Genomic DNA, 27,260 nt, shown 5'->3' with positions numbered 1-27,260 from the left:
CTTTCGGCCATGGCTCGAGACGTGCTAAATGTGCCGATTTCAACAGTCGCATCAGAGAGTGCATTTAGCCAAGTAAGGCACCAACTAGGAGATATCCGTCATTCATTGGGTAGCAACACTTTAAAAATTCTAGTGTGTTTCAGAGATTGGATAAGATCAGAACGGCGAAATCAAGGGCGTGACGAGGTAGACGAAGCGGAGGACCAAGAAATTAGAGATATAATGGTTTATGGTTCTGATTCAACTAATGCCAAAAAACAAGAACCTCATGTTGACATGGATGAACTTACAAAAATGATGCAAAGCATGTGATGTACTATTTCTTTTTTTTTTTATAATTGTTGTAAACTTTTAATTTGCAAGCTCAAAAATAATAAAAATAAAAAAGAACTTGCAACCTAATTTGAAGTATTATATATTATTCAATAAAAATATCAAATGAAAGTATTCGGAGAGCTTGATCCTTACATATTGCCTATTGGTCTTATTAAATAATTTTTTGTAGCCACTTACTTTCAAATTTTAATTTTAAAATTATAAATTTTAAATTTCAAATTTAAAACTTTAAACTTCAAAGTTTAATTCTAAGCCTTAAAAGTTTGCAAACACTTAAGTATCAATAACATTGAATAAGAAAAATAAAATTTACTTTAAAAAATAAATTGCATGGCTCGATCCAGCCTGCTAAGCCTGAACCCGGACGGACAAAAAAAATCCGAAAAAGTACAGCCCGCTAACTCAGCCCGCTAACAGCCCACAACGTTAAACGGACGAGCTATTTTTTTTGTGTCCAGCCTGTCCCAGCCAGCCCGTTAAACACCCATAAGCTAAACACAAACTGCTTCTCTACAAAAGTACTTTTTTCAAAAGCACTTTTGAAAAAAAAACTTCTCAAAATAAGTTGATTTCTCTAGCTTGGCCAAACAGGCTAAACAACAATGACCTAGTAAAATCTCACTAGTGGGGTTTGGGAATGATAGTTTGTACGCAGACCTTACCTCTACCCCGAAGGAGAGAAAGGTTGTTTCCGAGAGATGTTCGGCTCAAGAAGACAAAAGGAGACAATATCAGTATTACCACAGAGATCATAAAAAAAAATAACAACATAAAAATCGGAAGATAGTTGCAAAAAGAGCAAGCGAAGAAAGAGGCGTGTATTTTTCGTACTTTTAACGTCCAAACGAAATTAAAGATCTGATCGATTCATATCCAATCAGACATATTCAGATATTTAAAAATAAATATACTTAATGCATTGAGATCTAAATAATTTAGATGCAGATGAGACCTTAGTACGCCGAAGTAATCTTTTGGCAAGCTAATGTGAAAAACACTAATTTGGAACCATTGTAATATTTTCTGGACATGGTCTAGATTATATAATAAACTTTTCAAGTAATGAAGTTGACCAAATAATTACTAAATAAAGTAGTAACAAACTTTAACAATCATAACAGTACAGAATAATAAATTATAATTGAAGAAAATATTTCCGCCAGTAGCCCACTGTTGGATATTTACCGAAGTGACTATTAATAGTACTTTGCATTTCACTGTCAAAGTGACTCTGTGGCCCAATGGATAAGGCGCTGGTCTACGAAATCAGAGATTCTGGGTTCGATCCCCAGCAGAGTCTTATGTTTGTGTCTTCTATTTTTTTTAGTTAAGACTTTTTTATTGCATTTATTTTGTGTTGCATATCTCTTGTTTTGGTTATAGTGCTTTTTTATCTTTAGTTAAAATATGCTTCCCGACAATTTCTCCTCAGTTAATTTCCAGTGTTGCTTTGACGGCTCTCCTTATTTCCTTGATCGAAGAAGCAATTCATAAATGCTGTTCCTTTCCTCCTATTTCATGTCAAGATGCTTGACTTGATATAGAATGTAAAAAACTAAAGATATTTGACATGTAAATCAAATTTAGCAACAATTATTTATTCTTTAAAATCGAATATTACAGATAAATAAACTTTTTGATAATAAGTACAATATTATTTACTCATTATCATTCTTTTTATGTGATTCTATTTGACTGATCAGGGTAATAAGAAAGAAATAAGGAATTTTGTAACTTATGGCATTAAGTGTGCCATAATATTTATGTGACTATATAACTTTTAAAACTTATTATCTATATTATCAACGACGGCTGAAGGGTAAGGCAGCCCAAGCAGTCGCTTTAGGCCCCCCAATTTTGGGGCCGCATTTTTCATTGATAATAATTTTATGAATTAATTTTTTATATTAAAAATTGATTATCTTAAAGTTAAAAAGTACAATGTTTTAATACATAAAAGGAAAAGAAAATTTAATTTGTTATTGATGTTGATAGTTGAGATTTGAATAATCCGAAGCATATAAATATATTTTTTCTTTTTTATTTAGTAGGTAAAAATTGAGGCCACGAGATGATAAAAAATTGAAAAAAATATTGACTTAATCTCAATTAAAGCATAATAGCCACTCTGACATGATAGTTTAGACTTATTTTTTAAATTATATAGCGTTAAAGGAAATATTACAAGTATAAGATAAGATTCTAATCGATATACTTAATAAGATAACAAGACTTGATTTTCTACCAAATGTCTATATTGCTTATAGAATACTATTACTATAACAATTACTTTCTGGGAGAAAAGTTTTTTCAAATTAAAATTGATAAAATCTTGTATAGGATCAACTCACGAGAAGCTAAACGGATCGGATTAGCATTATTATCAATTGAAAAATAATTATTAGAATAACTTGATTATAAGAAAATTATTAATAATTTTATATCTAAAAACGTTAGGAAAATAAACTTCAAATAATATATAAAAAAGATTTTAAAACAATTAAGGTCTCCCCTCCAAACTTTGTTTTAGGCCACCAACTATGTTGAGCCGTCCCTGTATATTATACCATACTATTGGTTGAATATAAAATCTTCTCGTTAGTGATAAGATAAAAAATTTCTATCTAAATTATTTTCAAATTTAAGAACCGAAGATCACTCTTCCCCAAATATACTAAAAAGAAAATAAGGTCAAATAATCTAGGATGTGATATTTTTTTACTTACAATTGAAAGAAATGACCACTAGGAACAGATGTAGAGATGACGTTGGGTTCGACATACCAATAGATTTGGCTGAAACCTTAATTGTATTTAAATTTTTAATTTAATATTTAGAGATGACTATTCTAAGTTATGCTAGTTCCATCTGCCTAACAGATAGGGGTGTACAAACCGAACCAAAAAATCACACCAAACCGAAAAGTCAAACCAAACCGATTAAAAGACCCGATTAACAGATAGGCTTAGTGTTAGATGCTATAAATAAATACACTTACAGTTCATGACTCAGATACCTCCTAATACACATATTTTTCTCTCTTCGATTCTCCTCTTCTCTTCGGCAATACATCTGTTATCTCAGGTTCAGTTGCAATTGAGTGAAATTCAAGTAATTTACATATGAACCGGACACGATGTCGAGAATTAGTGATCTCTGGTCCAAGTTAGACTTTGGCCACTAAAATAGATAACTTATGTTGATTCATTAGATCGTTTAGTATGAGCTAAATGTACAACTTACTGCTGTAATCTAACTGCTTATCCTTTTATTTTGAATGTGTGGGTTTTAATTTTGAATAGACTCTCAAAATCACCAGAAATATTGTACATGACAAATGAAACTTTTCAATTGAGTGGCAAAAAGCAGTGGCATACTAGTACATTAAAAAAAAAAAATATCCCCATGTTGCTTTCATAATTCACAATTTTCAAAATATTCAACCCTACTGGATTCTGAAATCTGCCCATAAAACAGCTTCAGATACAAGGCAATTACAATACCAAGCAAACTCTTAGCTTAATCCATCTATTGGTAAATATGACCCTCTCTATATATCCTTTCTTTGGTTCTTTTCTTTATTCATCCACCATTAAAACAAAACTTACATATATATATAATGCGAAGCAATCACAGAGGTGTTTGACTAAAACATTTCCAACACCCGACACCAAGGTGCCCCCCCATGTGCATTCCCTTTGTGTTTTCAGAATGAACACTTTGAACCAAAAAAATAAATATGACTTCAAGTACAACAATAATAACAACAAAAAAAAACTCAGTATAATCCCACAACTGGAGTCCGGAGAGGGTAGTATTGTTACGACCCGAAACTTCCCACCGACGGGACCGTGATAGCGCCTAACATTTTACTTGCCAGGCAAGCCAACGTTAGAGAATCATTAAACCAATTCCTTATTTTCATTCATTAAGTAACAATAATTAACTAAAATAAAATATAATAAGTGCGGAATATCATAAAAACTGTATTAATTACTACCACCCGGATCTGCAGTCACAATTCACGAGCATTCTAGAATGTACTACAAGTAATAGTCTGAAAGAAATACAACTGTCTGAATAAAAGAAACAGTAGAACAAAAATGATAGACGGGGACTTCAAGGTCTGTGGACGCCGACAGATCTACATTGAGTCTCCGGACAGCGGACCAATAGCAAAATCTCGATCAACCAGAGTCGGTATCAAAATCTGCACAAAAAGTGCAGAGTGCAGCATCAGTACAACCGACCCCATGTACTGGTAAGTGTCGAGCCTAACCTCGACGAAGTAGTGACGAGGCTAAGGCAAGGCACCTACAATCAACATGTACAATTTAAAAGTGTATACGCAAATAACAGGAATGAAGAACTAAACAGGAAATGTCGGGAGGGAAAAACATATTGAGGGAAATACAAGATAAAGAACTACAACAGAATGATCACCGGAGCAGTCAATATACCATGAATCAACACGAATAGTGAATACAATAAGGAAAAATGCACGGGATCACCCTTCGTGCTTTTACTCTCAATCTCACCATAAAATCAATAGAAACGGCACGGCATCACCCTTCGTGCATTAATACTCACAATATGGCACGGCATCACCCTTCGTGCATTAACACTCACAATATGGCACGACATCACCCTTCGTGCATTAACACTCTCCCTTACCATAATGCAATGCATAAATAACAACATGGAGATAGAATAACAAGTACAAACCGTACTTCAACATTTGGTTCCATAATATCAATCTCAACTTGAAATAAGAACTCAATTATCACCAGAAAATCCGTAAACATAATAAGAACGATAATTTGGATAACACTAGTATAACACGTAGCAATTTGGCATAGGAATGAGACAATGTCAGAAAAACAGAGAAACATAGAAAAACAGGTAAATTGGCGGCGCATAGGTACTCGTCACCTCACATATACGTCGCTCACAAGAATTTCACTTAGCAAGTAATCTAAGGTTCCTAATTCCCTCAAGTCAGGGTTAGACACAACACTTACCTTGCTCCGAATGCCACTTAATTCTCAATCACAACTTTTCCCTTGGAATTCACCTCCAAACCACTCATATCTATTCAAAAATGACTCAATAATATCAAATTTTGCTAAAGGAATCAATTACATTGCATAAATTTAGATTTCCTAAATTTTCCTCCAAAAAGTCGAAAATCGACCCCGGGCTCGCTTGGTCAAAACCGGAGGTTCAGACCAAATTCCATTTACCCATTCACCCCCGAGCCCGAATATATAATTGGTTTTGGAATCCGACCTCAAATTGAGGTCTAAATCCCCAAATTTCCAAAATCTCTACTTTCTACCAAAAACCCCTAATTCTACTATGAATACCTTAGATTTTTGGTTGAAATCTTGTAAAATGTAGTGAAAGATTGAAAGAAACCAGTTTAGAATCACTTGCCTAAGATTTGGGGAAGAGATGGTCTTTGAAAAATCGCCTCTTGTGTTTTAGGTCTTGAAAATTTGGGAAGTGAATGAAAATTCCCGTCCAAAAGTCATTTTGTTCAGCTTCAGACGTCACATTTGCGACCTGAGCTTCGCAAATGCGAAGCTCGCAATTGCGAATGGGGCTATCGCAATTGCGAAGCCTTCACAATCCCGCTGCCCTTCGCAAATGTGAGGAAAGTGTCGCAATTGCGATCACTGATCTCGCAAATGCGGACAAAATATCGCATTTGCGATCTATACCCTTCCCAGACTCCCTTCGCAAATGCGAAGAAAAGTTCGCAATTGCGAACACAGGCTGGCCCGGCTTCTCTTCGCATTTGCGATGAGAAGTTCGCAAATGCGACCTCAACAGTGATCGCAAATGCCAACCATGAGCTCGCATTTGCGAGGTCTGAGGCCTACAACACAGCTGAAGCACATCAACTATTTCTTTCTAAGTCCAAATGACTCTGTAGCCTATCCAAAACTCACCCGAGCCCTCGGGGCTCCAAACCAAACATGCATGCAAGTCTAAAAATATCATACGAACTTGCTCGCGTGATCAAATCGCCAAAATAATACCTAGAACTACGAATTTAGCACCAATTCAAATGAAATTTTCAAGAACACTTTACAATTTATATTTTCTCAATTGGGCGTCCGAATCACGTCAAATCAACTCCGTTTCTCACCAAATTTCACAGACAAGTCTTAAATATCATAATGAACTTGTACCGGGCTCCGGAACCAAAATACAGACTCGGCACTAACAATGCCAAACACCAATCAATTCTTAAAAACAAATAATTTTCAAACTTTTAATTTTCATCAAAAATTTATAACTCAAGCTAGGGACCTCCAAATTCGATTCCGGGCATACGGCCAGGTCCCATAATTTGATACGGACCCACCGAGACCATCAAAGCATGGATTCGGGCCCGTTTACCAAAAATGTTGACCGAAATCAACTAAAATTAACTTTTAAGGTAAAAATTCTTATTTTTATTAGTTTTCAACATAAAAGCTTTCTGGAAACCTGCCCAGACTGCGCACACAAATCGAGAAGGGTAAAAATGAGATTTTTAAGGCTTAAGAGCGCCGATTCGAGTTTTAAAACATAAGATGACATTTTGGGTCATCACATTCTCTACCTCTAAAACAACCGTTCGTCCTCGAACGGACATAAAAAAATACTTGGGCTGGTGAAAAGGTGGGAATATCTACTCCGCATATCGGACTCGGACTCCCAAGTAGCTGCCTCAATAGGCTGACCTCTCCACTACACTCGAACTGAAGGGTAACTCTTTGACCTCAACTAACGAACCTGCTGGTCTAGAATGGCCACTGGTTCCTCCTCGTAAGTCAAATCCCTGTCCAACTGGACAGAGCTGAAATCTAACACGTGGGATGGGTCACCATGATATTTTCGGAGCATAGACATATGGAATACCAGATGAACTGAGGATAACCCTGGAGGCAGTGCAAGTCGATAAGCTACCTCCCCCACTCTCTCGAGGATCTCAAATGGCCCGATATACCTAGGGCTCAACTTGCCCTTCTTCCCAAATCTCATAACACCCTTCATGGGCGATACCCGAAGCAATATTCTTTCTCCAACCATGAATGCAATATCACGAACTTTACGGTCAGCATAACTCATTTGCCTAGACTGAGCTGTACGAAGTCGATCTTGTATAATCTTGACCCTGTCCAAGGCCTCCTGAACTAAATTTGTACCCAAGAACCGAGCCTCCCCCGGCTCGAACCACCCAACTGGCGACCTACACCGTCTACCATATAATGCCTCATAAGGAGCCATCTGAATGCTCGACTGGTAGCTATTATTGTAGGCAAACTCCGCTAACGGCAAAAATTGATCCCAAGAACCTCCAAAGTCAATAACACAGGCGCGGAGCATATCCTCCAAGATCTGAATAGTACGCTCGGACTGCCCGTCCGTCTGAGGATGAAATGATGTGCTCAACTCAATCCGCGTACGCAACTCGCGCTGAACTGCCCTCCAAAAGTGCGAGGTAAATTGCGTACCTCGATCAGAAATGATAGACACGGGCACACCGTGAAGACGGACGATCTCACGAATATAAATCTCTGCCAACCGCTCCGAGGAATAGGTAACTGCCACAGGAATGAAATGCGCTGACTTAGTCAGCCTGTCCACAATGACCCAAACTACATCGAACTTCCTCTGAGTCCGTGGGAGTCCAACAACAAAGTCCATAGTGATACGCTCCCACTTCCACTCAGGAATATCTAACCTCTGAAGTAAACCACCAGGTCTCTGATGCTCACACTTTACCTGCTGGCAATTTAGGCACCGAGCTACATAGGCAACTATGTCCTTCTTCATTTGCCTCCACCAATAATGCTGCCTCAAGTCCTGATACATCTTGGCGGCGCCCGGATGAATAGAATACCAGGAACTGTGCGAGTCCTTAAGGATCAACTCACGAAGTCCATCTACATTAGGCACACAAATACGACCATGCATCCTCAAAACTCCGTCATCTCCAACAGTAACCTGCTTGGCACCACCGTGCCGCACTGTGTCTCTAAGGACAAGTAAATGCGGATCATCATCTTGTCGATCTCTGATGCGCTCAAACAAGGAAGACCGAGCGACTGTACAAGCTAGAACACGGTTGGGCTCAGAAACATCTAACCTCACGAACTGGTTGACCAAGGCCTGAACATCCAATGCAAGCGGTCTCTCACCAACTGGAATATATGCAAGGCTACCCATACTGACTGACTTTCTACTTAAAGCATCGGCCACCACATTGGCCTTCCCGGGATGATACAATATAGTGATATCATAGTCTTTCAATAGCTCTAGCCACCTCCTCTGCCTCAAATAGAGTTCCTTCTGCTTGAACAAATACTGCAAGCTCCGATGATCAGTGAATACCTCACATGGCACGCCGTAAAGATAGTGCCTCCAAATCTTCAGCGCGTGAACAATGGCTGCCAGCTCTAGATCATGAACAGGGTAATTCTTCTCGTGAACCTTCAGCTGCCTTGACGCATATGCAATAACCTTACCACCTTGCATCAATACCGCACCCAGACCAATACGAGATACGTCACAATATACTGTATAAGATCCTGAACTTGTGGGTAACACCAATACTGATGCCGTAGTCAAAGATGTCTTGAGCTTCTGAAAGCTCGATTCACACTCGTCTGACCACCTGAACGGGGCACCCTTCTGGGTCAATCTGGTCAATGGGGCTGCTATAGATGAAAACCCCTCCACAAATCGACGGTAATAGCCTGCCAAACCCAGGAAACTAAGGATCTCTGTAGCTTATGTGGGTCTAGGCCAGTTCTGGACTGCCTCAATCTTCTTGGGATCTACCTGAATACCCTCTGTTGATACAACGTGACCCAAGAAAGCAACTGAACTCAACCAAAACTCGCATTTTGAGAACTTAGCATATAACTGGCTGTCTTTCAGAGTCTGAAGAACGATCTGAAGGTGCTGCTCATGCTCCTCTCGACTGTGGGAGTAGATCAAAATATCATCAATAAACACAACCACAAAGGAATCCAAGTAAGGTTTGAACACCCGGTTCATCAAATCCATGAATGTTGTTGGGGCATTTATTAGCCCAAATGACATCACTAGGAACTCATAATGCACATACCGAGTCAGAAAAGTTGTTTTAGGGATATCAGATGCCCTAATCTTCAACTGATGGTAACCAGACCTCAAATCAATCTTCGAAAATACCTTGGCACACTGAAACTGATCAAATAAGTCATCAATTCTTGGCAACAGTTATTTATTTTTGATAATGGCCTTGTTCAACTGCCGACAATCTATACACATCCGCATAGAGCCATCTTTCTTCCTTACAAATAATACCGGTGCACCCCAGGGCGAGACACTGGGTCTAATGAATCCCTGATCAAGCAAGTCTTGTAACTGCTCTTTCAATTCTTTCAACTCTGGCGGGACCATACGGTATGGTGGAATAGAAATGGGCTGAGTGCCCGGAGCCAAATCAATATAGAAGTCAATATCTCTGTCGGGTGGCATCCCCGGCAAATTTGCAGGAAATACTTCTGGAAATTCACGAACAACTGTTACTGAGTCCATAGAAGGGGCATCCGCACTGGGATCGCGAATATAAGCCAAATAGGCTAGACACCCTTTCTCTACCATACGTTGAACTTTCATATAAGAAATAACCCTGCTGGCAGAATGACCAAGACTCCCTTTCCACTCTAATCGAGGCAACCCCTGCAAGGCTAAGGTCACTGTCTTGGCGTGACAATCTAATATAGCATGATAAGGTGACAGCCAATCTATACCCAGTATGATATCAAAATCAACCATGTCGAGAAGTAGGAGATCTACACGAGTATCAAGACTCCCAATGGTGACCACACACGAACGATAAACACGATCTACAATAATAGCATCTCCTACTGGTGTGGACACATACACAGGAGCACCCAAAGAATCACGGGGCACAACTAAATATGAAGCAAAATGGGATGACACATAGGAGTAAGTAGATCCTGGATCAAATAGAACTGAAGCATCTCTACTGCAAACTGAAACAGTACCTGTGATAACAGCGTCAGATGACTCAGCCTCGGGCCTGGCTGGGAAAGCATAACACTGGGGCTGGGCCCCACCACCCTGAACTACGTCCCTGGGACGGCCTCTAGCTGGCTGGACTACACCTCTAACGGCCTGACCTCCACCTCTAACTGTCTGGCCCCTACCTCTGGCTGCCTGACCCCTGCCTCTAGCTGGCTGAGCAGGTGGTGCAGCAACTGGGGCCGGAACCATGGCACGAGAACTCTGATGTTGTGAGCTACCCGTTGCCCGAGGGCAAAATCTAGCAATGTGCCTCGGATCACCACAAATATAACATAACCTCGGCTGCTGTGACTGCTGACCCTAAAATTGATCCTGTCGACCTGAATAACTACCCTGATAACTTTGGAGTAGAGGTGAACTAATAGGAGCTGGTGGTGCACTGTAGGCTTGCTGGTCGGAATAATGCATCTGAGGGCTACGACCACCTGATGCACCGTGGGATGCCTGGAGCGCTGAATAAAACGGCATGGGAGGATGGCCTCTACCAAAAGTACTCTTGCCTCTAGATGAGGCACCGCTGAACTCACCGGAATGACGAGGCCTCTTGTCAGACCCCTGACCTCCCTGAGTAAGAACCATCTCGACTCGTCTGGCGACATTAGCAGCCGCCTGAAAAGAAATCTCACTCCCAGTCTCCTTAGCCATCTGCAATCTGATAGGCTGAGAAAGTCCATCAATAAACCTCCCCACCCTCTCTCTCTCGGTGGGAAGCAGAAGAATAGCATGACGGGCCAAATCCACAAAACGGGTCTCATACTGAGTAACCGTCATACCGCCCTGCTGGAGATGCTCAAACTGACGGCGACGCTCCTCTCTCAATGTGATAGGCAGAAACTTCTCTATGAAGAGCTGAGAGAACTGGTCCCAAGTAAGAGCAGGCGACCCAGCTGGTCTGGTCAACAAGTAATCTCTCCACCATTTCTTGGCGGAACCAGTCATCTGAAATGCAGCAAAATCGACCCTATTGGTCTCCACTATACCCATGTTCCATAGAACCCCGTGACAACTGTCAAGATACTCCTGGGGTCCTCTGAAGGAGCACCACTGAAGTGAATAGGAAAGAGTTTGGTAAACCTGTCCAATCTCCATAAAACCTCAGAAGACATAGCTGGCCCATCTCCGACCTGTGCCGCAATAACCGGCTGAACTAACCTGATTGGCTGAGCTGTTGGAGCCTGATACTGGGGAGCTATCTACTCCGGAGCAGGAGTGGGAGGAGTCTGGGCTCCTCCTCCAGCCTGAGAGACTGTTGGTGCCATGGGAAATGCGTCAGTCTGGGCCATACTCTCCATAAGGCCCACCAAACGGACCAAAGCGTCCTGAAGTACTGGGGTAGCAATGAACCCCTCCGGAACCTGAGCTGGTCCGACAGGAACAGTCTGGGATGGAACCTCCTCGTCAATATCTATCTGAATCTCCACTGATGGGGCTGCTGCTCGGGCCCTAGGCTGAGCCCTGCCCCTGCCTCGGCCTCTGGCACGGCCTCGGCCTCGACCTCTGCCCCGCGTAGGAGCTATCACTGGAGGCTCAGGCTGCTGCTCAGCTGAGGAAGCGGTACGTGTTCTCGCCATCTGCGATAGAATAAGAGTAGAAGAGTTCAATCAGTATTGAGAAAGCAAAATCGCACGACAAGGAAGAATAGAAGTCAAACTTATTCCTAAACTTCATAGCCTCTGGAAGATAAGTACAGACGTCTCTGAACCGATCCTCCAGACTCTACTAAGCTTGCTCGTGAATCGTGAGACCTAGGCAACCTAGTGCTCTGATACCAACTATCACGACCCAAAACTTCCCACCGACGGGACCGTAATAGCGCCTAACATTTCACTTGACAGGCAAGCCAACGTTAGAGAATCATTAAACCAATTCCTATTTTCATTTATTAAGTAACAATAATTAACTAAAATAAAATATAATAAGTGCGATATCATAAAAACTGTATTAATTACTACCACCCGGATCTGGAGTCACAATTCACGAGCATTCTAGAATTTACTACAAGTAATAGTCTGAAAGAAATACAACTGTCTGAATAAAAGAAACAGTAGAACAAAAATGATAGACGGGGACTTCAAGGTCTGTGGACGCCGACAGATCTACCTTGAGTCTCCGGACAGCGGACCAATAGCAAAATCTCGATCAACTAGAGCCGGTATCAAAATCTGCACAGAAAGTGCAGAGTGCAATATCAGTACAACCGACCCCATGTACTGGTAAGTATCGAGCCTAACCTCGACGAAGTAGTAACGAGGCTAAGGCAAGGCACCTACAATCAACCTGTACAATTTAACAATGTATACGCAAATAACAGGAAGGAAGAACTAAACAGGAAATGTCGGGAGGAGAAAACATACTGAGAGGAATACAAGATAAAGAACTACAATAGAATGATCACCGGAGCAGTCAATATACCATGAATCAACACGAATAGTGAATACAGTAAGAAAAAATGCACGGGATCACCCTTCGTGCTTTTACTCTCAATCTCACCATAAAATCAATAGAAACGGCACGGCATCACCCTTCGTGCATTAATACTCACAATATGGCACGACATCACCCTTCGTGCATTAACACTCACAATATGGCACGGCATCACCCTTCGTGCATTAACACTCTCCCTTACCATAATGCAATGCATAAATAACAACAGGGAGATAGAATAACAAGTACAAACCGTACTTCAACATTTGGTTCCATAATATCAATCTCAACTTGAAATAAGAACTCAATTATCACCAGAAAATCCGTAAATATAATAAGAACGATAATTTGGATAACACTAGTATAACACGTAGCAATTTGGCATAGGAATGAGACAATGTCAGAAAAATAGAGAAACATGAAAAAACAGGTAAATTGGCGGCGCATAGGTACTCGTCACCTCACATATACGTCGCTCACAAGAATTTCACTTAGCAAGTAATCTAAGGTTCCTAATTCCCTCAAGTTAGGGTTAGACACAATACTTACCTTGCTCCGAATGCCACTTAATTCTCAATCACAACTTTTCCCTTGGAATTCACCTCCAAACCACTCATATCTATTCAAAAATGACTCAATAATATCAAATTTTGCTAAAGGAATCAATTACATTGCATAAATTTATATTTCCTAAATTTTCCTCCAAAAAGTCGAAAATCAACCCCGAGCCTGCTTGGTCAAAACCTGAGGTTCGAACCAAATTTCATTTACCCATTCACCCCCGAGCCCGAATACATAATTGGTTTTGGAATCCGATCTCAAATTGAGGTCTAAATCCCCAAATTTTCAAAATCCCTACTTTCTACCCAAAACCCCTAATTCTACTATGAAAACCTTAGATTTTTGGTTGAAATCTTGTAAAATGTAGTGAAAGATTGAAAGAAACCAGTTTAGAATCACTTGCCTAAGATTTGGGGAAGAGATGGTCTTTGGAAAATCGCCTCTTGTGTTTTAGGTCTTGAAAATTTGGGAAGTGAATGAAAATTCCCGTCCAAAAGTCATTTTGTTCAGCTTCAGACGTCGCATTTGCGACCTGAGCTTCGCAAATGCGAAGCTCGCAATTGTGAATGGGGCTATCACAATTGCGAAGCCTTCACAATCCCGCTGCCCTTCGCAAATGCGAGAAAAGTATCGCAATTGCGATCACTGATCTCGCAAATGCGGAGAAAATATCGCATTTGCGATCTATACCTCTTCCAGACTCCCTTCGCAAATGCGAAGAAAAGTTCGCAATTGCGAACACAGGCTGGCCCAGCTTCTCTTCGCATTTGTGATGAGAAGTTTGCAAATGCGACTTCAACAGTGATCGCAAATGCCAACCATGACCTCGCATTTGCGAGGTCTGAGGCCTGCAACACATCTGAAGCACACTAGCTATTTTTTTCTAAGTCCAAATCACTTCGTAGCCTATCCAAAACTCACCTGAGCCCTCGGGGTTCCAAACCAAACATGCACGCAAGTCTAAAAACATCATACGAACTTGCTCGCGTGATCAAATCGCCAAAATAACATCTAGAACTACGAATTTAGTACTAAATCAAATAAAATTCTCAGGAACACTTTAAAATTTCTATTTTCTCAACTGGACGTCTGAATCACGTCAAATCAACTCCGTTTCTCACCAAATTTCACAGACAAGTCTTAAATATCATAATGAACCTGTACCGGGCTCCGTGACCAAAATACGGACCCGATACTAGCAATGCCAAATATCAATCAATTCTTAAAAATAAATAATTTCTAAACTTTTAATTTTCATCAAAAATTCATAACTCAAGCTAGGGACCTCCAAATTCGATTCCGGGCAGACGCCCAGGTCCCATAATTCGATACGGACCCACCGGGACCGTCAAAGTACGAATCCGGGCCCGTTTACCAAAAATGTTTATCAAAGTCAACTAAAATTAACTTTTAAGGCAAAAATTCTTATTTTCATTAGTTTTCAACATAAAAGCTTTCCGAACACTTGCCCGGACTGCGCACGCAAATTGAGAAAGGTAAAATTGAGATTTTTAGGGTTTAAGAGCGCTGATTCGAGTCTAAAACATAAGATGACATTTTGAATCATCACAAGTGTGTACGCAGACCTTACCCCTACCTTGTGAAGGTAGAGAGGCTGTATTCAAATATGACTTGGAGTCTCATACTCAAAAGCAGATCTTGAAATCCATCAATATCATGGCCAGCAAGTATCAAATTCAATGTTATCTACATCAAATTCCTAGAGAAATTGCACATTGGCAACACATTATTGTATCGTCATGAATTATGGAAACTTCAGAGTGAAAAAGTAAGTGCCTTCCTCAGGTGGCCAACAAAAGAAATACAATTTGCATTTAAATCTTCAATTGTGCCAAGTAAAGGGAAATCTTTTGTTTTCATCAATTCAAAATCAGTAGGGAAATAATGATTGTAACGAGTAGGGATGTACAAATAAAACCGACAAACCACACCAACCCGATAATCCGAGTCAAACCGAAAAAAAAAATCCGACTATGGTTTGGTTTGATTGGTTTGGTGTTGGAAAAAGAAAATCCGACGATATTTGGTTTGATTTGGTTTTAACTAAAAATAGTCAAACCGAAACCAAACCAACCCGATATTATATGTATAGAAGTTTTAAAATATTTAATACATGAAAATATTTATTGTAGTGTAGTTTATAAATATTTCTTAAACTTTTTCATGATTTTATCTTTTAACGTATTATTTTAAGTTTGGACTTATAATTTTTGGATGCTCCAATAAGTTTTATAGTCCATAAATGTTAGTAACTCAAATAAATCCTAAACAAAAATCAAATCAATACTAATGATAATAAAAGACATTCAATTCAATTGTACTATGAATAAAAATAGTGTTGGATATCTATTTTTTAGTTTTTCTATGATTTAGATAAAATGCATAACTTATTTTTCTTTTAGTGTTTAGTCATGTAAATAATAGTACTAATTATTTGCCGTACTTAATTTAGCAACTTATTAGTAATTTTAAATTATGTTTGTTTTCATTATGGCTAATTAATAATATTTATTTTATACGATTTTCTCATCTTTATTGTTGAATATTTTAGTACAATGCCATGAATCATCTCATATTTATGTTATTTTATTAAAAAACACCTTATATAGTTCTATCTTACTAGGATTACAGAAATATTTGGAGCACAAATTCTATGTTTTGTGCTATGAAGACTTTATGATAAAAAACCTAAAACAACCCGAGAAAAACCGAGATTTAAAAACCCGACTTTTATTGATTTGGTTTGGTCTTTAAATTTAATAACCCGATATAATTGGTTTGATTTGATAATTAGAAAATCCGAACCAATCCGACATATGTACACCCCTTGTAACAAGTGTAATAAAGATCAACCGAAGTCCTCTATTCCCATCTCTTGGCAATTTGTGTTAATTCCTTTTTGTTTGCTTCTAAGTTCTAACAGCCCTAGCTAGTGCTAATTTGGTGTCCGTTCCAACTCCAAGAACAACCAAAGTGAGCAACAAATCAGTAGAACAAGAAAGAATGGCAGTAGCCACTACGGCAAATACTATACCAATTTACAGATCTCAAGGAAATGCTCTTCTCACCATAAAAACTTAGTTCTTTTTTTATTAGAAAGAAATAAAGAAAAAAACGTAGAAGAAGAAAACAACTTACTAATATTTCCTCCCTTGAGCTTCGCCTCTGCCACCTCCTTCGTCACTATCACAAACCAACACTTTTCTCCATCTCCCACCACATATTATCTCAGGCGCACTGATCACAAAGGCTTTAAGAAAATTCAAAGGCACATGTTTTGATTAATTTTAAAATAAAAAATCCCTAGTTTACTAATATTTCCTTCAAAAATATGGGCATGATAATACATAAAAGGGCAAGATATGCCACTGAACTATGCGAATTAGGACAGATATGCCCGTCGTTATTAGTTTGGCACAGATATGTCCAAATCGTCCAATACTTGCTCATTCATGCCCTTAGTTAGACGAAGCCCACTATTTTGTCTTTCTTAAATAATTAATAACCGGACCCAACCAAAATCTACTGACCCGATCCGTTATGACCCAACCTACCCTTATTTCTAGATGACCCACTAGTTATTCCCTTATTTCTAGATTGAAGGATCAACTTTGAAGTAGCATTTTGTTGGAGAAATATAGTGATATTTTCCGGGACATAAAACTATGTTTTAGAATTTGGTTCAGGGATTCCTTTCCCATTTGGCGCCATCTTCTTTCTCTTTTTTCTTGCTTCAGCTTGGAGCTGGCTTGAGAAGAGTAATCTGATTGTTTTGTTGTGACTTGAGAAGAGTAATCTGATTGTTATGTCTGTGTTTCAATTTCAGATTCAAAGTCCAACCAATCATCTTCAGTACTAAAGGCTAGAAATAAAGGAATAACTAGTGGGGTCATCTAGAAATAAGGGTGGGTCAGATCATAACGGACCGGGTCAGTATATTTTGGTTGGGTCCAGTTATTAATTATTTAAGAAAGACAAAATAGTGGGTTCCGTCTAACTAAGGGCATAAATGAGCAAGTATTGGACGGTTTGGACATATTTGTGCCAAACTAATAACGACGGGCATATCTGTCCTAATTCACATAGTTCACTCGCATATATGGTCCTTTTCCTATGATAATATGTATAGACAACATGCACCTTCTTTAAATTGAAAGCTAATAATACCAGGGACTTAAAATAATGGTAGAAGGTTTCAATAGAAACAAACTTTATCCATGAAATTCATACCACCGCATGTGGAACGATGCAAGGTTTTGAAGGAAGATGACTAATTTCCAAGTAATTATGCCAAAGAATACAAATAATTTCAGCTAATGACACAGAACACTGAATCTATTGATTTTGCGGTTTATCACGTAAATAAACTGCTACAAATTCCCACGTCAGTACTGTGGGGAAATAGAAGGTTGACTGCAGAGAAAAGCACAAGAACGTGGAGATACCACATGCTCCCACTGAGCAAGTTTCGAAATTTTAACTAACCTGAACTCTCTCATTATGCAGAACTTTAGTTGTTTATCACGTACGAATATATGCAGCGGAGACTTCACTTTCCTTTCTCCTTACACTTTGAAGCAGCAGCCCATTTGAAATAACCACAATTTGCTTCAGGATTTGATGCAGGTCCCTGAATAGAGAATATCGGTTTTGTAAGAAAATTCTGGAAGACAGATGGTTTAATGTACAAATCTCTTATTAGACAAAAATTCCACCATTCCTAGGGCTGCTGCATGAAAAGATTTGGTGAGACTACCACTCTTTCCTATTGCCAAACAGAATAATGAGTCCAGGCCATAAAAATGCAGTTACTAAATCAAAAGATAATATCAAGCTAAACAGATTAGAAAAGAGTGCAAGTCTAACAATTAGCTCCACGATACAGACAGAAAACACTAAGATTACCATACCGAGAAAAACCCTCATCCATTTCTTTTTACCAAGTAAAGAAGTAAATTTATTCAACATTACCCAGAGAGTGCAATGTGTGTGTGTGTGTGTGTATTACTGAAACTCCTTTAGCTGGATAAAGAGTCCTAAAAGTTCATAAGAGTATCCAGATTATGTACAATATATTTACAGCATAGCCCATAAACCAAAGATTGCAAATGTGCATATTTCATGCTACGTACAGTTTACACTTTTCATCAAAACATCAAAGATTTCGTTCTTCTCATACATTCCAAAGAATGCATAAAGGGATTGTATTCCCAAAACCTTTTAAAGGCAGTACAGATTATAACCCAAGAAGATTTTGGAATAAACACAGCAGCCAGTTACAATTAAAATGCAAATGAAGATGAGAAGCAGCTTCACAGAAACTTATGCACATATAACATCTGTTGCAGATACAGATCTCTTATCTTTGTAACTTATCCTACAGTATAAGTGCCTCATAAGCTGCAATTCATGTTAAACAAACCACTTTTGGAGGAGATTTAATTCTCTAAATTTATTTTCATGGCCATTATATCACTCCTAATGTTGTGTTATGCAGTCAATCATTGCAGGACTTGACTGTGAACTTCCCATCTTTAGTTGCTTTCCAGAATAGAGAATCTAATTCAGAACCTAATTCAGAGAATTTCCAGTTTTTTTCTTCTTTTTTTGGGGAAATATCAAGCTATTTTTTTCTACTTCCGGATTCATAAGAGTTCCAGCTGAAATTAATATTCTAGCTATCTCCATTTCTCGCAATCTGCCACAGTAGCCTCTTATTGACTACTCGTGTATGCATATCAGGGATTTGTTCTAGGCTTCTAGCCATTTAACCTGCCAAAATCTTGTTTTCTTCTCATCAGCCATATTTGACAAGATAATAGAATTCATCCTAAAAGCTTTAATATCTCTCCAAAGAAGTACAACTCAATTTGATATGTTAGCAGGTAACTAGTGCTATGAAAAATATATTATAGGTCTATGTAACACTACTTTTTCGAGGTCACCAAAAAACTTCTCAGCCTCCACCCCTCCTCCCCAATACAAAAAAAGGAACGATGAGAAAGTTCTAGATAAACTTATATATTAGCTAGCATAGGTTATGCTATGGCACCGGAAAAACCAAAAAGCCAAGTAGAAATTTGACCGTAAGGTGAAATATTATGTTGCATGGTACCAGGCATCAAATTTCTCGAAATCAAATGGAATTTATCTATGAACTGGATCACTATGTCACTTAAGCTTGAATCAGAAAAAATCAACATGCTTTCACATGCTCACACAACTCCAACTTGCTCCCTCCCTTTCCCCACCCCCAAAGGAAAACTTGGCCCCAGCCCTTACATCTATATTCTGTTATAAAATTAATATTAAAGTGTATAAGGTATAGATAGAGGGGGGCACCCATTTTCCACAATTGACACGAGTTTTCTTCATTCTTTTAAACTCATATTGATATCTACAAAAATCTTAATCCATTGCTTACAAAGTATTTAACTCTATCCACTAACAATGAGACATACCTGAGCTCGAGCACAGACATAAAATCTGCGGCCCAAATTGGGGCCTGCTTTTTTAACAATCCGTGGAACACAAGGTTCTCGATGGCCCTTACAAAGAAGTACGCTATTCTGCATTAATTGCTGAATCCTTTGCCACTCCTGTAATGCCACTTTCCTCTTCTCTTTATCTGAATCGCATGCATCTAGCTGGCCTTCATTTTGAATATTGTCAATAACATTTAATCTGCAGTCCTTTGAAGGACCACTTTCATCATCAGCAGAAGGAACTCCATTGAGGTCAATCTGAGAGTAAGAAATGTCTGTCTGACAAATTTTAAAATCAGCAGAGCTACTGTCAGAAGTCTCACTTCTAGTGCATTTCTGGAAGAATGAGTTGAGTGTGAGCTGAGACCCCTGACCATGCCTTGATTTCTTCTTGGCTACAATGCTCGGCAGAATATTAGCATTATTTCGAGAACCAAGCACCTTAATTTGCGAAGCTTTACTATCGTAGTTCTCTGGAGTTGAGGTAAACTTTTCCTGACTTGGGAACAGAGGGCTTATCCTTTCCTCTGAAATAACTTGCTCAGTTGATTGCCTTCTTGCGAACATAGACACTGCAGTTTTGAGCAGGAAATTTCAGCAACAAACTATAATATGATAAACTGAACGCAATGTCGCACTATATTTACAAAAACCAAACTTAACACAGTAACTCAAAACATACATGATGATTAAAAGGACACCTTGACTGATGGATAAACACAAGTAGTTATACTTGACAAATCATGAATATGGAACACAGAAATGGAAACATTACAAACTCCTCATATCACTTTATTGGCAATCAAGCATGATCCTTTTGGTTGCAGTAACTGACTACTCACTGTTTAAAAGCCTTTCGGAAAATGTAAGAAAGATATAGGTTAGATTGATTTTTTCTTGAAGTAAAATTTCTGCGACATTCCTCTACTTTTAGACATTATGATGACCTCCCTTCCTAGAGACAAACAGAATTGAGACTAGCAGCTATGCTAGATTAATTTCTTTTCCACTTTGTTTTGAGTTGATCTGAACTTGGAGAAAAAGAAATAAGAGATTGATTTGACGCACTAGGTAACTAGCATGAATATGAACGCCCTAGATTGTTTGCTGCTCTAATACTACCTATCAATAATAAACCCATACGTCTTATTTGCATATTACACATGCTGATTTCTATCACATTCTGGAATAAATTTTGGCAAAAACAGCAATAAACTTGATTTAAAGTAGTGCCTGTGAAATGTGTGAGCAGACATCTATATCAAAAAAGTTCGAGTAAAACAATCGCAACAGCGTCCAATAAAATTAATATTCATGCAACTTGACTAGAGACTCTCACCAAGAGTTTGCTGACTCCCGTAGACCTGGGGATGGTATCTCGTAGACAATGATGGGGTGCTATGCTCCAATACTTCAGGGATTTCCACTAAACTCGTGTAAACTGGAACATGATCAGAACCTTCTAATTTGATGCTCCTCCCTCCTTTCCACCTGTAGAATGTGGATTCTCAAGTACGATTGCGAGATCCTCCATCACCATGTTATGGGTCGATGAGTGATAAAAATTGTTAACTCAAACGATAATGAACAATTGAATATCCAATCAGAAAAGTTGGCCAATCATGTATGTGCTTAACTACTCAGCTACTTCTGGAGACAATCTTTTGCACTATATATTTTTCACTGGAAACAAGAGCCGCAGAATATAACTAATGTTAGATAGTTATGTAAATAACGTGAATTAGTCCTAGACATGGAATAGGAGTAGGACATGTATTGTATAAATAGGGCTCATAGTATTATAATTGAATAGAATATCAATAATATATTTGTCACCCGTGCTTTCTCACATGGTATCAGACCAATAGTGAGAAAATACTCGATGTGCAATCTACCAGCGCTTCGGGGAAGAAACAGTTTGTCGTGCAACTTTTCCGGTGGTTGTTTGCGTCAAAGTCACTATTTATCAGTGTTGTGCACAAACCAACACCAGGAGCCATAAAACCAATGCAGCCTCGGGAAGAAAACCAACGCGGTTACTCACCTTGACGATCTCATGCTAATCACGGAAGCAAGCTCGCATTCCGCTCAGGGCCTCTTCGATCTACTTGACGACTTCACCAACGATTCTGGTCTCAAGAAGAAGAGCAAATTGTTGATATCAGGAAAAAACATCCTACGCAGGCAAATTTCCAGCATACTGGGTCTCGAAGAAGGGACCAAAACATATTTGCCGATCCTTGTCCCCTAAGACCTAAAAAGAAAGCGATTAGGCAACCTTCCATTGCTGCGGCTTGCACAACAACACCACCATAAGGTCCGGCGTAGTCCCGCAACTAAACCCCATCAAACCTCACCGGAAAAATATGCCCCACGCACCCTCACGCGCCGGACAGACAGAAATTTCTTCGGCGAGATTTGTGCATGTGTCGGGCGCGTGAGCCCTCTTACAATCAGATTCTGACAAAGGTCCTTCAGGACAGCTGACTCGCACAGTAATTCCGAGCCTACCCATCCAATTGAAACCAAGTTCCGACAACTTTATTTTTTTTGGGCATAAACAGTGCACTTTTTCTGGCGTGAACAGTGATTTTATGTTGTGAACAGTATTTCCTCAGATATTTCTTCAGTTTTTCGCTATTTCAAGGGAAGAACTTGGTTTCTAGAGGTCGTCTTTCCTTTTCCAACTCCGTCTAACTAAGAAAAAAAGGAAGTCTCCAGCTTAACTTGTTCTGATTTGGCATTCTAAGGTTAACCATACAAGTTTTAGTCAAGAATTTGAGAAATTGGTTGTAGCGAAATGGGATCCAATACTGTGAATAATTGGATGGTTTCTCTACCATATTATATTGAGTTCCTTCAGTACAAAGCATATAAACAGACATCTTCAGAGATAGCTTCCATTGTTCAAACAGGTAATAGCGTGACTTGTGTCTCCCCTTCATCCTCCGATTCTTGGGTCATTGATTCAGGTGCATCTGATCATATTTTTGGTAACAAATCTCTTTTCACTACTATTTCATATTCTCAATCTCTTCCAACAGTCACAATGGCCAACGGGTCTCAAACCATGGCAACTGGAATAGGTCAAGCAAGTCCACTTCCTTCCTTACCTTTAGATTCAGTTCTTTATATTCCCGGCAGTCCTTTTAATCTCATAGTCGTTAGACGCTTAGCCAAATCACTTAAATGCTCTGTTTTATTTCTTGAAGACCTTATTTTTATACAAGAATGCAGTACGGGACGAATCATTGGTACCGAGCGTGAATCAAATGGACTTTATTACCTTATCCTTGCTAAATCACGTGAACTCACATCTTGTCTTTCTTCAATAACTTGTCTTGTTACCGATTCACCAGATTTATAACATAAACGATTGGGAGTTTGTCAAAACTTTAGAAAATGGTACCTGGATTACCTCACTTGTCCACTCTAGAGTGTGAGTCATGTCAGCTCGGTAAGCATACTTGCTCTCATTTCCCTCAGCGTCCTGATAATCAAGCAGAGTCACCTTTCACTTTAGTCTATTCAGATGTTTGAGGTCCTAGTCGGGTCAGTTCTACCTTAGGATTCCGCTTAACTTTGTCAGTTTCATTGATGATTATTCCATGTGCACTTGGATATTTTTGATGAAAAATCGATCTGAGTTATTTTCTATTTTCCAGACCTTCTACGCTGAAATTCAAAATCAATTTGGGGTTTCTATCCAAACATTTCGTAGTGATAATGCCCTAGAGTATTTATCTTCTTCATTTCAGCAGTTTATGAACTCTCATTGGAATCATTCATCAAATATCTTGTTCGTACACATCTCAACAAGATGGGGTAGCTGAAAGAAAGAATACATCTCATTAAAATTGCTCGTACCCTACTCATACAATCTAATCTTCCGTTGCGTTTTTTGGGGGGTGCAGTTCTCACATCCTGTTATTTTATTAATCGTATGACATCCTCAGCTGTCAAAAATCAAGTTCCATTCTTTGTCTTGTTTCCCCACTCACCTTTGTTCTCTCTTCCACCCCGTGCCTTTGAAACCATGTGCTTTGTCCATAACCTTACTCTAGGAAAAGATAAGTTAGCTCCTCGTGCTCTTAAGTGTGTATTTCTAGGTTACTCGAGAACGCAAAAAGGATATCGATGCTAACCTCCAACGGTATCTTATGTCCGCTAAGGTGATATTTCTAAGGTGCTACCAGTTCCATCTTTTGGGAGATTCAATCACTATTATCCATTCATCTTCCTCCACAACTCCAGCTCCACCACCTACAGCTCCAATTCCAGCTCCACCACCTACAACTCCAGTTTCAGCTCCACCACCTACAACTCCACTACTCCTAACTTGTCATCGTCGTCCACACCCAGCATCAGGTCCGGCTTATTCACGTCCTGCACCGGACCCTGCTCCTACTGCGGACTTGTCGCCTCTTAGTCAACCGATTGCACTTCGAAAAGGTATACGGTCCACACTTAATCCTAATTTCAATTATGTCGGTTTAAGTCATCATCGTCTGTCATCTAAGTTACTCGGACTCGGCAATTTGGGAGCCATACCCGTGTCGACACGACACTGACATGGGTAAGGGTGTGGGATCTGGGTCGGATCCGGTCAAACGAGATTGGGTGAGTTAACCAAAATTTTGGGGAAAATTTTGAGAATTGATTTCCCTAAATAAAGATTTGAATAGATGGGAAACGAAATACCTTCAATTACACTGTTATGTAGCAATTTATACTAGTCCTTTTGAAACTTTTTGCCTTGATCAATCTTCTTGTTCATGCTGCAGGTTTCTGAAATCAAGAGCTATAGTATTTTTTTAGGGCAGAGAAGTTGAAGATGGGTGGTGGATTACTGGACTGAGGCTTATTTGGAATGGCTCGGGTCTTGTTCTACTGGAAAAAAAGCAGAGACATGGAAAAACTTTTGTTGGGGAAGAAGAAGAAGACAGCGATGCAGAGAATAAGGAAGAAGAAGACTTAGACCAGACAAAGAAGAAGACAGGAATGCAGAGAATAAGGAAAAAGACTTTAGACTAATTAAGAATTGACTACTTTATTAGTTGATATGTTTGCTAATATTCTACCGAGATAAACATTACATATACTATGTCTTCAATAGTTTTTTGTTTATAAAAATTACAGTTTTAATTATACCAAAAATAGTTATAGTTTTAATCAAAATAATAAATAATTATTTAATTGTAAACTAAATATAATTGTATATGCTTTAAAGACACATATTTTTATTTGAGTAAACTTCATATATATTAAATAAGTATATGCTCTAAATAAACATATTTTATTAATTTACCTAATTATACTATTTATAAATATTTTCTTTCTCAAAGAAACGGGGGATAATTTCTAAATTAATTATTAGCATGTAATTTTTTGACAAATTACGTTCTCGCGAAGATCATGAAAATTTATAAATTGTACATAATAGAATTGACCCTTTAGTTCTCCACTATATGCTATGTTGTGACACATATTTTAAGACTAATTATAAATTACATGATTTGAGAATGAGCTAAAATAATTTTTAAAAATGACAAAGAAGAATATTCTTATATTATATTTGATTAGGACTACCAATTAATTGAGTTATCGAAATACTTGAAATATAATTAATTATTCATGGTTAATGTTATATAGCTTTCAAACAAATCACATTAATTGACTAGGGAACTCTTCTTGTTAGATCATTTGATTCTTCTTATCAAATACAAGTTATGAACTATCGAAATACTTGAAATCTAAATAGATGTTTGATTGGAAATAACGATTGACTTTATCTCACTAATTTGACCGATAACAAGATATATCCACTATCGTATTAGGGATCCCGTCTTGTTAGATTGTTTGATTCTTTCTATCAATACAAGTTCTAGAATATCGAAAGACTTTAGAAATATGACAAAGAAGAATATTAGCGAATTTTAGAAAATAAACAAAGAATGAGAGAACTTAATAACACTTAATTTATACAATTAATATTGAGCTATTGAAATACTTGAAATATAATTAATTATTCATGATTAAGGTTATATAGCTTTTAGACAAATCACATTAATCGACTAGAGTAGGAAACTTTTCTTGTTAGATCATTTGAATCTTCCTATCAATACAAGTTATGAATTATCGAAATACTTGAAATCTAAATATATGTTTGATTGGAAATAACGATTGACTTTGTCTGACTAATTTGACCGATAACAAGATATATCCACTATCATATTAGGGATCCCGTCTTGTTAGATTGTTTGATTCTTTCTATCAATACAAGTTCTAGAATATCGAGCTAATTAATATTGAGCGATTGAAATACTTGAAATATAATTAATTATTCATGATTAAGGTTATATAGCTTTCAGACAAATCACATTAATCGACTAGAGTAGGAAACTCTTCTTGTTAGATCATTTGAGTCTTCCTATCAATACAAGTTATGAACTATCGAAATACTTGAAATCTAAATATATGTTTGATTGGAAATAACGATTGACTTTGTTTGACTAATTTGACCGATAACAAAATATATCCACTATCATATTAGGGATCCCGTCTTGTTAGATTGTTTGATTCTTTCTATCAATACAAGTTCTAGAATATCGAGCTAATTAATATTGATCTATTGAAATACTTGAAATATAATTAATTATTCATGATTAAGGTTATATAGCTTTCAGACAAATCACATTAATCGACTAATTTAATCAATAATAAAATATACACAATATCATATGTAATTAAATAATGTTTAAGGTTATATGATTTGGGGGTTTGAGGTTTTAGTTTTGGGGTTTAGGGTTTGGAGTTTGATTAATAATTATATTTCTATTAAAATTAAAATATATTTCCAAATTAAAATGATAAAAATAAATGGTACAAATATCATTTAATGCAATATTTTACTATCCCATGAAAAGTGACGTGAATTATCTTGTCCAAAAAGTGAATTATCATCATAAACTCCACCCATCATAATACCTTTTTGTTTATTTAATGAAGTATTTGTCCAATAAGTCAATTGTCATCGTAAACTCCCCATCTTGTTTATTTAAGCTTGCCGGTTCTATTGTTGAGCAAACTTTTCCGCACATATTTTGGACACCATGTGTTGTTCATTGTTTGAATCTTGCTTTAAAAAGTATGTGTCAACCTTCAGAAAAATCAACTCACTTTAAAAATTGCGAATGGATATTAAAGTTGATTGGTCAAGTGAGTAGCTTAAAGAATTTGTGGTGAATCACGACATGGCGCTTGCCATTTTCTAAAAGTATTCGGAGTTATCTTTGTTGAAAGTTGCGGAAACAAGATTTGCTTCCCATATTATTATGA

The 27,260-nt window shown here is 38.1% G+C and overlaps 1 protein-coding gene and 1 non-coding gene across 9 annotated transcripts in view; one reads left to right on the top strand and one right to left on the bottom strand.

Moving 5' to 3' along the window:
• The first annotated feature begins 1,563 nt into the window (after positions 1–1,563).
• On the top strand, positions 1,564–1,636 carry TRNAR-ACG (transfer RNA arginine (anticodon ACG)). Its single transcript has one exon. It is a non-coding gene; the product is annotated as a tRNA-Arg (tRNA).
• A 2,660-nt stretch (positions 1,637–4,296) lies between these two features.
• The window catches only part of LOC107812644 (DNA-(apurinic or apyrimidinic site) endonuclease 2), a 31,592-nt gene continuing 8,628 nt past the window's right edge, over positions 4,297–27,260 (bottom strand). The window contains exons 7-13 of one of the 8 annotated variants that reach the window (XR_012698807.1): positions 21,262–21,413; positions 19,899–20,494; positions 17,923–18,067; positions 16,576–16,687; positions 12,532–12,593; positions 10,392–12,002; positions 4,297–4,546 (exon numbers count right to left, since the gene is read on the bottom strand). Coding sequence is in view for 1 of the 8 variants with exons in the window: in XM_075229792.1 (XP_075085893.1) it covers positions 17,987–18,067; positions 19,899–20,494; positions 21,262–21,413 (829 nt within the window). In the remaining 7 variants the exon portion in view is untranslated. Of the gene's footprint in view, positions 4,547–10,391; positions 12,003–12,110; positions 12,594–16,575; positions 16,688–17,611; positions 18,068–19,898; positions 20,495–21,261; positions 21,414–27,260 lie in introns of those variants that run through there. The other 7 variants (XR_012698810.1, XR_012698811.1, XR_012698812.1 and 4 more) reach the window with 7 other exon arrangements.

The sequence above is a fragment of the Nicotiana tabacum genome, chromosome 14, assembly GCF_000715075.1.
Source record: "Nicotiana tabacum cultivar K326 chromosome 14, ASM71507v2, whole genome shotgun sequence".
Taxonomy (NCBI): domain Eukaryota; kingdom Viridiplantae; phylum Streptophyta; class Magnoliopsida; order Solanales; family Solanaceae; genus Nicotiana; species Nicotiana tabacum.
This window is presented reverse-complemented; position numbering and strand designations above follow the sequence as displayed.